The following is a 12,933-nucleotide window of genomic DNA, read 5'->3' as shown; positions in this document are numbered from 1 at the left end:
CAGACAGAAAAGGTCTAAAGGTAGAAAATAGAGAGCGTTCCCTTTTTTCGGTCTGGCTGCCACCTTCGTAACCTCGTAGGGATTTTTAATTGATATAATCAAGACAATTTTCGTAAAACCAAGGCTAAAGAAAACAATTAACGATGGAATAATTGTAAATTGCCAGCAGTTTGCCATCTTACTTGGTCAGATCGAAGCTGTGTTCCATCCGGAAATGGAAGAGAACAAGTGACAAATTACATACATGTTGAATGACAACTCGTATGATTTATTATATACATTTATGAAGTATTTGCAAGGTACAATTAGAAAAATATTGAAGTTATTGCGTTTGAGCACTTTTCTTTTATGGCAATTGTGGCATTGTTTTTTCACAGGGACCAAATCAAAGCACCATTACGACTCACTCATAAACGTTTTCACTCTATTGTTTATTCTTTCTTTTCTATCTTCGTTAATACCCATCTTTATGTCCATCACATGTTTTCTTTGATCTGCAATCGTCATAGGACTCCTTGATTGAGAAAGATGAGACTTCCATTCATTCGCTGAAAGAGTTGGTCGTCGTTGATTAAGAATGTCCATAATTCCGGCATTTCTGTTCAATGCAGTGTTTGCGAAAACAGGAGCAGTCTTATCATTAGGGTCTCTTGATGGTTTCTTACGCATTGAATACATTTTCCGAGCAATAGCTTTCTTATCGAATACGTTTTGACTGTTAAATTGACCTATCTCACGTTGACGCATGCTCTCTCTCCTTGCCATGGGATGTCTTTCTGCATTTATATTAGCACGAAGCAATTTTTTAGTTATATCGGAAGTTTCTGTCATCCATGAGTGATTTGATCTTGGGGTCGATGCACGGCTATACGATAGAGTGGACTCAGTGTCGTTGTCAACAGGTATACTTGACACGTCATCGAAATCACCGTCTCCTCTTAATGACGTTATAAACGTGCGCGATTTTGCGGGACTACTTTGTGGGCGTGTTGCTGATGACACTTCACTTGATTTGTCACTAAGATCAGACAAATCCAGTGGTTTGACACGTGATCTCTCGGTAGCTGATTGCGGACGTTGAAATCGTCGTCTTTTTCGGCTCACAATTCTTTCTCCATACAAAAAACATGGCGCACCTTCCGGCTTTTCATATTCTTCCTCGGAGTCTGGACCCAGTCCTTCTGGACTTTGCCCACTGCACGAATTGATGTAATCCAAAGTAACCGATATTAGTCGAATATCCTGGTTTGTCACCTGAATCTGTCGTTTTTTTTCTTTATCCAAAAGATTAAGACGTCCATGCAGTTTTGTAGTTTCTATGTTATTGATTCTGTATGCTCTCTGAACCCTTGAGGAGTTGTAGCTAGGAACTTCTAAAGCTGACATGTTGGCATCGAATTGTACCAAAAAAATCAACGGAGATGACTAACACGAGGATAACACAAACACAGGAAGAATTTCATGACAAAGCAGCCATCTGTAAAATACAAAAACAGGGGTGATGTATTATCTGTCAAGTTAAAGAATGCTAGTATGTAGGGTTTTTAACAGTTCTGAATCACGTATACTTTCTTTTCTTTCAACGTTTCTTTTAATAATCTATATACGATGCTACCCGTTTCACAATCCATGAGATTGGTAGCGTGATGCTCTGCAATTCTCATCATGATGATACTTTCTGACAGTTTGACATTTTCTCATTCATTTTTCGTTTGATGTATTCACTGAAAAACATAGCATGTATACAACTTTGAATAACAGAAGACGTTTTACAACCATGAAAATAAAAAAGCGTATTATGTAGAAACTGAGTAGTAAAAACTGGCATTACAGTCACGTTTATATTGACACAGCTTCATAAATAATATCTACATCACAAATATGTCAAATGAGCTTACATATTTGAATTGAGTCAGTATCAAATTCCAACCATCTGTTTGGGGAATGATATATGAAGTTTGATTAAAGCGACTACAATGTTACTATTTGTCGGGCAAAATTAATATCAGAATCGCCCATGTTTATTAATGGTAATGACCGCACACAGCTAATAATTAAACTATTCTGTTGCTGTTCAATATTCATTCATAATAGGGCTAAGCATAACTGCTCTGCAAAAACGAACACACAAAGTACATTACAGAGTTACGCAAGGTATCGGTATTGATTCGCCATCATATTGATAGGACTGCGTGGAGTTTCAATCACTCTCCTGTCTCGCTGTACGAACAGGAGCTATATATAACATCTTGTTCTTTATCAATAAGTACTTCGACAGGAAAATGCTGCTCTATAAACCAAAAGAACTTATGCGACAGCAGCAGTGCCGCTTTTGTATCGAATATGAAAAATACGATTATAAGCAGTTGTTTAATCGATTTTAAGCCATGGAATTGTCTTAATCTTAAATACGTTTGTAGTGCATAACATTGATTTTAAATGCTGAATAGTGAAGTGAGAAAAATATATTGATTTCGGTTTAAGATAGAATGTTAATTCTGAGGAAATTTATCGAGGAGTCATTATTTTCAGCGGTGGTACATGTATGAAATAGTGAAAAACAGGTAGGCTGGTACTGAAAATAGAATTGATACAGAAATAATAGATTTCCATGACTTCAGTGAAGAATGTATCGTTTTGTTTCAAGTTTTTGGCTCAACCGCGAATCCGAGATATCAAAAATTACTATCACTGCAGTATTTGCAGCAAACGCTATTTCAGCATTATGTGTATTGGTGCCCTACCTTTAAATTTCCAAATTGTCACGAAGGCTTTGCGGTAGATGAAGTGAACATGTTCGACACCTGTGTACTTTAATTTATATTCCAGATTTTATGACACCGTCTCTGACTCGGATTAAACGTTTTATGATAAATGGATCATTTTCAACCTCATAAAATCTTACACGAATATATGGATACAATGCACACGCCTTACCGTCCATCTCCAGGAGGATTTAAATGGATCGAGCCCCTCTGTTACCCGTTGAAAGCTGGTTTTAAAAAACCCATTAAATACTATAAGGGGATATTGATACCAGTGATGGATAGTTATGATACCTGTGATACAGATTACAAGCTACATTAGCTGTTACCGACAGAAACATATAACCCGCGTGTTGTTAGTCTCTTTCTCACCGTGAACACATACACTAAAGATTTGTATACTAATATATACAGACTTAACACTTATTTCGTAAAGTTCGAATTTTGAAATGTCATGTGTGATAAATTGATTCAGACGAGCTTAGGAAAAATCTTATAACATTCATATGTTTCCTTATTCAGTGCTCTACTGGCATATTATGAAACTATTATATAAATGTATGTCATGAATTTGAAGACGGACACAATTTATGTTAAGTAATGTTACTTTGAGTCGGTTATTTTTTATGATGTTGATAATTTTGTGTTACATATCGTAAAAAGATTAAATACGAACCATTATATGTCTTTCGAATATCTACTCATATTTCAAACAAACAATATATGCTTCCTGTGGTCTTTTAGACTAATTTTCTCAAGAAAGTAACTTATTGTACAGGATAAAGACACAAATTAAAGAAAGTAACGTGCAGGCTATATTGATTTGATACTTCGAAATGCTTAATACAGAAAAAAATATATATAATACCCTGTTCTCAAACAAGTCCGTTAATAAACTGTTTTAAATTTCACAGTGTGTTACAAATGTAATAAAATCCATAGATATATTCTTTTCCGGGTATCGGAGGCGAAAAATCGATCAAATCTGTGCACAACACAATGTATTAAAATACGGAATTTAAAATCTATTTACTTTTACAAGATATTTATCCATTTAAAATCTAGGATTATTTGAAAATGTATATTCCAATATATATTGGATAGTTTAGATTTGTGTTTTCAATAACGGCATGATAAGGTCGGTCAGAGCGTTATATCGGTACATGTACAAATGTACCTAACTTATCAGCACTGTGAAAAGCCGTTAATATCATAATTGTCATGTCACAAATATGGGGTGATCACGTGATCGTTTTAACGTGATTGATCACATTGTTACCGTGAACCTGTTATAATAATAAATAGTAAAAAAAAAAAAAAAAAAAAATTAATAGTCTCCTTTTTGGATTGTAGTTAACAGCAATAGGCAAAAAATATCATCATATTATGTAATATCGAATAATGACATGTCAGGCTCGATCATCTGACTTCCTGAAGAAATAAATGAAGATTTCGATGTAAATAGAAATGAGATTTTGATCATACATTGAGGAGTTTTAACAGGTAAATAATAAATGTATTTACGTTTATGAGTACCACCACATACTATATCTATTAGATATACATTGTATATCTGTTGATAAGCTCATAATATTTATCGTTGTCCTTGAATTCATCTGAAGTGTTAAACAGATTACATCTCTACCATATATCATAGAGATGAAGAAACGCGTCTAAAACAGAAATCGACATCACTACAAAGGTAAATCAATGCTACCTGGTCTCACTAATTGACTTTACCTGCTGTTTACGTTAAACACACGCCAAGCACTTAATCACTTACCTTGGTTTACTAGATACAATTCATAGCTAGCTATATATATACATATGGACATTTTGAAATCAATGAAACTCACTACCTATAAATGTACATTTCTAGTTTGCATAGTTTTTTTCATTCTCGATGTTGGTCCATTATACCTCAGAATTGAAAGCGTACATATGAAACTTCAACCAAGTATTGATTAATTAAGTTGTGACTCTAATTAAACAGATGTCGATAGTGCCAAGGTGACGGTATTATCAGTTGAAAGCATTTTAATTACATTAAAGCAATATAAAGATATAATGTGTGGTGAATTAAATCTCAGCACCTGTAGAAAAATTTATGGTTCACCATCAATCAGCGTATTCATGAAGTTTTGAGATTTAATAAATATTGAAAAGAAATATGTATTAAGTATATTGACTATTAAAATGTCATGTCAATAGAAATATAAACCCATTCGCTTATTTTCATTCCTAAATCTAAAATTTAATGAAAATAGATAGCATTGACATTTGTTCAGCTGTATCTCGAGAGAGAGTTTACTAAACAGTTTGCAAATTTTGAAAAGATTAGTTTGAATATGGACAAGATCATAACAGATTTGAGACATGAAATCCACGAGTCCCTCACGATTTACATATTTGTCGTTTGTAAAGATTTTCGATAAATAAGTGGAAAGTCCTTTTCAATGTTTACTCCACATAGTTTGTGTCATCAATACAGTACATAGGAATAAAATACATTGATAATTATTATCGAAAATAGATTAAAAACATAAGAACAAAAAATATAATCAAAATATAGAAGACAGTCATAGCAATGTATTTTGGATACATCATATACCACGAAGGAGACTCTTACACTAGATCTACTGAGGTTACACGGGAAACTTACTTACATCGATGCAAATTCTTACACTGCATCTTCACCAAGGCTATGTAACAATATGATAAGTTTTAACAGATAAAACCCTTACCTTAAAATGATATATGTTTCCAGATTAAATGCCGAGAAATGACAATGAATCAATCACAAGAATGTCACTGTTGAATTTATGCAGGGAAAGAACACCTTCACTCTGGTTTGCTTAGCCCACCTGTAACCATAGACTATACGTTTACCAATATCTCCACACACAAACACACACCTGTATATATATATATCACCTGTATCCGCCACGAAGCCTGTCTCCACACGAGCCAGCAACGACTGAGTGTCGTACTGGCGATAAGGCAGGAAGGACCACAGTGTCCAGGGGTACGACCACTTCACATGTGTTAGGTTACTGTAAACTATTAATATGAATAACCTATCATCCACTTGTCTTCAGGTTGGCCGACTTTACCTTTGGTTGTACACTGGGCAATGTTTGCAAGTGCGGGTGTAAACTTAAAATGGACTTTATCGAACACGAATTTCCTCTTGTCATATAATAAATTTCAATTTGATGTCATACAAAACGGTACTTAAATTCTAATCCCTTCCGAAAATAAATATTTCAGTCGTATATATTTTCTTCTGAAATCTTTTCCCATCAATAAATTACTTGATAAGTTGTCTAGTGTGATATACTAGTCATTGCCTCAATATTGCATCTATATTAAATGTTTACAACACTTGAGTGTAACTAAGAAAGTCTGCACATTTAAGCGTCCCTGGAGACAATACAGTGCAGGGATACAGCATGTCTGAATACTCAAGTGAAGAGCACAATTCTATAAATAGATATTTTACAATTAAAAATTCGTTAAATATTTTTGAAGAAATATCAATGATAGTTTTAATATGAAAATACTATTATGAAAATAACTTTCTCGGTGCACCGTTTTAGTAAGATTGTCATCCTACTGTCTTTAAGAAAAACGAAACCTTAAGCGTATTAACACACATCAAAGACAAAACATCCTTAGTTTACATGTTGATACAGAAAATTCATGAAGCTTATACAGGCCAACTTGACAATGTTTTATACAACAATATTTCAAGATACGATGACATTTTCAATGTCTATACAAATTACCAATGCTATTATTCATATAGCTGAATTGGACTTTGTGGAGCAAAAGGGAAAAAAAGATATATCCACGTGTCAGTTGAAAAGTTTAATGATTTTAAACTTCATTGCTAATCTAGATACATTAATGTTATTTACCAAAATCACTTTATCACTTAGCTGGATTAGTGATACATAACTACAACAGTTAAGACAAGACTGGTTTATAAACGAAATAAGAAACTATAAAAACCATCGTGAAAAGGATTTTCGTTATGTATGATAAACCACAATGATAATCATTTTCTAGAGGAGTTGTGTTATGTGTTTATAAAATGTTCATCTTCATAGAGAATTTTTTATCTTTAAGTCACATATGTAAATGTACATATGTCACAGCCTAGTTTGCCACTACACAAGCGATAAATTTATTGATCTTGAAGCAAACGTTATTGAAAAAGACATTTAATATGTTCAGAATGTTATCTTATATAGATCTACCACATTGTATATATAATAGGATGTTTTCATTTTATAGTCTACATACAAACACCGCCATAACACAAATGTCAAACCTTATAGCTTTATGACACGATATATCGATAATTTTAATTGAATAAGTCATACGTAAAACAAAAACAAAACAGGCGTTGGTTTCAACATATCTATCATCATATGATATACAAATAAAAGTGACGATATTTCTTCAGACACCTTTCAGAAAAATAGATATATACATTCTCTCTCCATGTCAAAAAGCTTATGATGCTTTGGATTTGCTCGGTCAGTGACAGTTATCAAACGACCATGGTGCTGTAGACAGATGAAACACTATTGATCAAACCACAATGACAGTCGTATAACTTATATACATCTGTCATTGTTGATTTCGCACATTGTTCAACACGAACACAGAACTATAATCTTACAAAACATTCTCACGTCTTTTATAGCTCCAATTTTGAGTTTTTGTTATTTGTGTGAAAAAGTTATCGAAAATAAACGAAAAATAAGCAGCTAAGCTAAGTGGGCAACAGAATGATCAAATAGAGAACATGGGACTATGAATAATCAAAGAGTGTTTGATATCCTTAACGACCTCTCGGCGATGCCATATGTAAACAGAAAAGAAGACCAATACACTATGGTCAACAATCTATACAAAGCTCGCTGTCCAAATTGGATAAAATGTAAATATAAACATATTTACAAAGCATTCATTCAGACGTATACCGTCTCTATTTGTCAAGAAATCTTTATTTTATTTACTTGATCAATATTTGATTTCAATGTATCCTCATAATCAATAGATTGCATTGTTGTATCAATGATAAAAGGGTTAAATTGGACTGTTATATTTTATTTATTTATCTTTAAAGAGTAAAATTTAAGGAATGGATTTGATTCACAATCCTATAATATACATCTAACAGTTTTTTCGCCACAGCTAAATACATTCACTGTGACCTACCTAAGCGATCATTCAATACTATTTCAGGCTTTCTGATACCACATTACTGAAATTCAACAGTTAACAACCAACGTAGAAAGAAAAGATCATATATTTGTATTTATTATGAATTTAAACATATGATGATATGTTAAATTATTTACGTTCTCCTTGTTCTTTTACACAAGTCTCCGTGTAAATCTTTTTTGTTCACATTTTGCCCTAGTTTTATCGACTCTGAGTTTGGATTATGTTGTCATGTTGATATTTCTTGTTGTTTTTCGTCACTTCATAGTAAGCGATATTCAACAGGAACAATCTAAAACTTGTTCGACATATCAGGCAATCTTTTTTAAAAAGATAATTGACTTTCTAATCCTAACTTACGTGGAATAATGGAGTTAGAAAGTTTAAAAAATTACAATTAGTCCTCAAGCCGAGAAATTACGAAATATTTACGTTACATGACTAATGAGTTACAACATCCATGTACGACCATTGGTTTCGTATACTCCCAGTACTTATCCAGTCTTGTTTGATTTAAACAACCAGTACCTTATCTTATCTGTTTTTGAAGGACTTATACTGTGATACATACCCTTATTGTAATTTATAAGCAGCATAGAGAGAAATATATAGTTTCGATAACCTTCCCTAGTACCTGTACAATCTATTCACGTGAACTCTTATCTATATACCAGAAAATACTTTCCAGAATACGTATGTTTTAGTGTGGTATAAAACAAAATCCATTTTAGCATTTAAGGAAGATCAAAACCTGTTAAACTTAGGGTCGGCAAATATATATGATATGTTTGTATGACTAATAAATTAGCATAGTGCGTTCTAAACTGATATGAACTTTTAAACTAAGTTATGATTCGTTTTAATCTGTCTTATATGTACACGTCAATGAATTAATGCTTTCTAAACTTCCTAATCTAACAGGTATATTACAAACATATTGTTACAACAATAAAAGATCAGGCACTGATTCATGGTCCGCATAACGCTTTAATAAGGTTTTACATTTCTACGTAGTATTACGACATGTACCATTGTAACAAGACTTGAACTCAATCCTTGGTTCTGAGCAAACATTTAACGTCAAGAAGGATGTATTTTCTCACGGGCACAGTGCACAAAAAAGTAGGTCGCAAGGTGGAAACATGCCCAATGTATGGTTATAGAAATACACTTTAAAGAATCAGTAATCGGCCATGTCCTCAATATCTGTATTATTTCTAAACTTAATCAAAGTTTATGATTAACCTCCGAATACAACAAAACATAAGGCTGATTAATGTTTATATATATAATCAGCTTTGATCATACTGTGTTTTCGATAACAGTTTTGGTCACTGTCGCTATTTTGTTTATGAAATGATGACAAGATATGGAAGTACTGTACATTATCATGTTAATATTTCCTGAAAGTAACACAAATGATAAGACAGATCAGGAGGTGAAATTAGAATCACCGTGGCACGACAGATGTCAATATTAACTTGAATTTGCGGATTTTGATAAAAACGTAATTGCACAGGGCTGTTTGATGCTTTAAAGTTCAGTACTTGTGATGAGTTTCATAGCTATATGATTCGGGTCTAGTCCTCATTGAGTATTATTGCAGTTTTTCCCCTTTAAGCCATTTTGAAGATATAGGAATATCTCTAAGATAATTTTAATAATGACTCTTATCATCTTGTATATTAGTATATCGTAAATATGTGCCATGTATGGACTTATAGTCGATTCCAAGTATCTACAAATTAATAGGTGACCCTGAAAATATTATTCTAAACAGATTCATTATCAATAAAATACTAACAGATTCTCGTAAACGATTCCTAAGTAAAATAATATAGAAGCGTATCATTCTTGTATTCATAACGTGTTACACATATGTATAGATAGAATATTGTGATGATGTCGTACACAATGTAGCACACAGTCAGATATAAATAAGTAAATAAATAACGTTGATGTACATGTATGTTTCACTCACATTACACAACTATATTTCTAATAAGAAAAGAAATAACTTACTTGTTATATATCCGAAACACAAACTCGTTCTGATCAGCACCTTCACTTCCGACTACTCCTCAGTAAGGTTTTATCTGGTTGTCAAAAGAACATTCTCCAGTACATAGCAAGAGGTGCCAAAAATCAAACGTCTGAGTCAGTATTACCCTCTGTATACTAATCACTTCAGTCCTAATATTGAAATCCGATTTGTGAGTGAATGAGCCAAAATTGCCTGATTCAATGTAATACTCTTAAGTTCCTTATAAATACTAATACAGCACTTGTCATAAAGTTTACTTTATCTTCGAATAACTTATATCAAATATTCCACTCCCTGCTGTTTTTTCTTTTTTCCTTCTTCTTTTTTGTACCTATGTAAAGTGCAAACGACATACACTACATATTGAATGTAGACATTGCAGATGTAAAACAAAACTGAACACTACTATACCTTTCAAACATCCATTCGTCACTTTACGCTTTATTAATGTACAGAGCAAATACAACCAGACATTCTTCTTTTTTTACCGAGCATGTAAACAGTGAAGTGCTTTTGTGTCGTCTCCGGGATTTTATTGTAAAACAGATTTGAACAACTCCTTTACGTTGTGATTATAACAGTGGGGGTATTTTTATCAAATGGGTGAGATTTAAACTGCTAGATGTCACTTAAACCTACCTCGTCGCCGGACTACAGATGAATGATTACGTGATGGGCAAACATTACATGTGTTTTCTAGTTTCTTGTGTTAAGTATTTCTTATGCAAATTCGTATCAAAATGCGATCAATCATTTTGATTTCAAAATATACTGTATTTGTATTCACTGCCCTGCTAAATGTGTGCATGATTTAAGTAAGTACGTCTTTCTATCAAGGAATTTTTGCCTTGTATCAAGTCATAATGCATTGCTATATATCATTATCAATGTTGATAGTTTAATTTCAACATATATAGACATTGGCATTTCATGGCGTTACGTTGAATATTCTGTTTAATATCATATATGCACCAACAAGTGAAAACATGTGTCACGTGTGTGAAGTCTATCTATATACTTAAAAATTAAATGTGTTTTCTTTATTACAATCAAGACCTGTAAGTTAAAAGCTGTAAAACTGACCATGAAACAACTGAAGTGCTTCATCCATTCACAGTCTCAACTGTGGTGCGCGAAACCTCAGCTTATGGTGTCGAACTTGTATGACGTCACATTTAAAGGTGATACCAAACACGTATAAAACGTTGGTGTTTTAATCATAATTTTGTTTTCCTTTTTGAGAAAAAAATAATTAAATATTGATATCCCTGCTTGCAACGAGAACAATATTATTTATGACCGATACTATTCCTATATATTCTGTGACATACATAGTCTTGGTAACTGTAGGTGACTGACGTTTTTTATGCAGTGATTGCCGTATATTAACACTGTAGTGCATTTCTGTTTTATTTACATATAGTTTTACATTATTCTTGTCCTTTCGGTGAGTTGTCTTCATCCCCGGATCTTTTTTTTCAATCTTGTTGACACGAAGTCAAACAGCCTTCCGTTAGTAACTATATCGTAGGAGGATGTTCCCGATTTGCCCATTTTTTGAAACAAAGAAAGGTGTTGTTTTAGGAAGACAATAGAAAACCAATTACAGTCAGTTTCAGTTTAACTATAGATTTCACCTGAGTTCATTTACCTGTCTTTTTACCTTCATCTACGTAAGGGATCATTGAAAATACTATGCGGTCTTTTTCTACTACTTTATAATAAGATCAGTTAAAACAATATAGTTCCGTGTGGGCTTATTGCGTTTTTACCATAAATAAAGGCCTTAACGTATTTAAGTTTCAGTGCAATACTTAACACTTCCGTGTCATACACATCCTCGGTCCCGGGTGAAAGTAGTATACTATATACTTGTACCATACATACTCAGACTTGTAAAATGTATTAACCACATAACATAGATCCCTCAGACGAATCTGGAGACAAAGATAGACATTAAAACGACATCTTAAGAGTGTAGGGTGTATTCGGTTAGTACAAGTTATCGAAGGTAACGGTAACAATGTACATAGTTTAGGAGAAAAAGAGGACATAAAATTCTAAAGGAGTCTTATTCAGAACACTTTTCTGGATCATCTGATACGAAGACACGCCATCATTTCAGATTTAATTTACCTAAAACACTAATATGACGGGAAACTACGAAACCTATTCACAATAACCACGTGGAAATTTTGTTAAGGTTGCTAGAGTTAACTCCCCTACCACGTTCTGTAAGACTTTATTAAACGTTAATAAGCGTTTATTCCCGATAAGAACTTATAGTAAATAAGACAAAGATATGGAAATCTATATTCTTATTTTTCAACTACCGCCATGTTAATTTATATTAGATTAGACTGGTACGAATACAAAATAAAGAAAGAATATTTTTATGGCAGACTTGTACAGAAGTCCACAGGTATTAGTGTCACCTTTGATAAGTAAAAATCACAAACATTTCCGCTCCGTTATGATGTGGACAGGAACACGGAATATAACTTGGTCCGAAGAAGTACCGGCGAACTTATGCCATGGCCCAGTGTCCGTCGTCCGCCTGGCGTTCGTAATTAAAAATCGCTACTAGTTATGAACGCCGGAACGGTTTTTTTTTCCAAATTTGGTCAGGGACATCCTTAAGGGAAGTTGTATAAATACTTTTTCTCGGTCCCCAGAGGTCTGAGGGGAGGGTCCAAAACAATTGACGAATTCTTTAAAATCGTTTCCGTTCTATAGGAATGATTAGATTTTGTTTTTTATTTTGGCTTAAGCATTCTGGTGTGAATGGGATTAGATTTTGTATAAACAGTGCCCCCCTGGGGCGGAGGGGCGGCGCCTATTATAGGAAATAGAGCAGATCCTTTAAAATCTCTCTTCTACACGAAT

At 33.3% G+C, this 12,933-nt stretch overlaps 1 protein-coding gene across 1 annotated transcript; it reads right to left on the bottom strand.

The window, feature by feature from the left end:
• Positions 1 to 396: 396 nt before the first annotated feature.
• On the bottom strand, positions 397 to 1,386 carry LOC132549697 (uncharacterized). The gene has a single exon (XM_060213649.1). It carries the CDS (start codon positions 1,384 to 1,386, stop codon positions 397 to 399), a length of 990 nt encoding a protein of 329 aa, XP_060069632.1.
• Positions 1,387 to 12,933: the final 11,547 nt, after the last annotated feature.

This window comes from Ylistrum balloti, unplaced genomic scaffold (genome assembly GCF_031769215.1).
Source record: "Ylistrum balloti isolate Yb309-2 unplaced genomic scaffold, AGI_CSIRO_Ybal_v1 Utg370076, whole genome shotgun sequence".
Classification (NCBI taxonomy): Eukaryota; Metazoa; Mollusca; class Bivalvia; order Pectinida; family Pectinidae; genus Ylistrum; species Ylistrum balloti.
The sequence above is the reverse complement of the archived record's forward strand: the minus strand, read 5'-3'. Positions and strand labels throughout refer to the sequence as shown.

Coding starts and splice junctions, on each gene's coding strand:
- LOC132549697 (XM_060213649.1), bottom strand. CDS start 1,386: ATGTCAGCTTTAGAAGTTCCTAGCTACAACTCCTCAAGGGTTCAGAGA.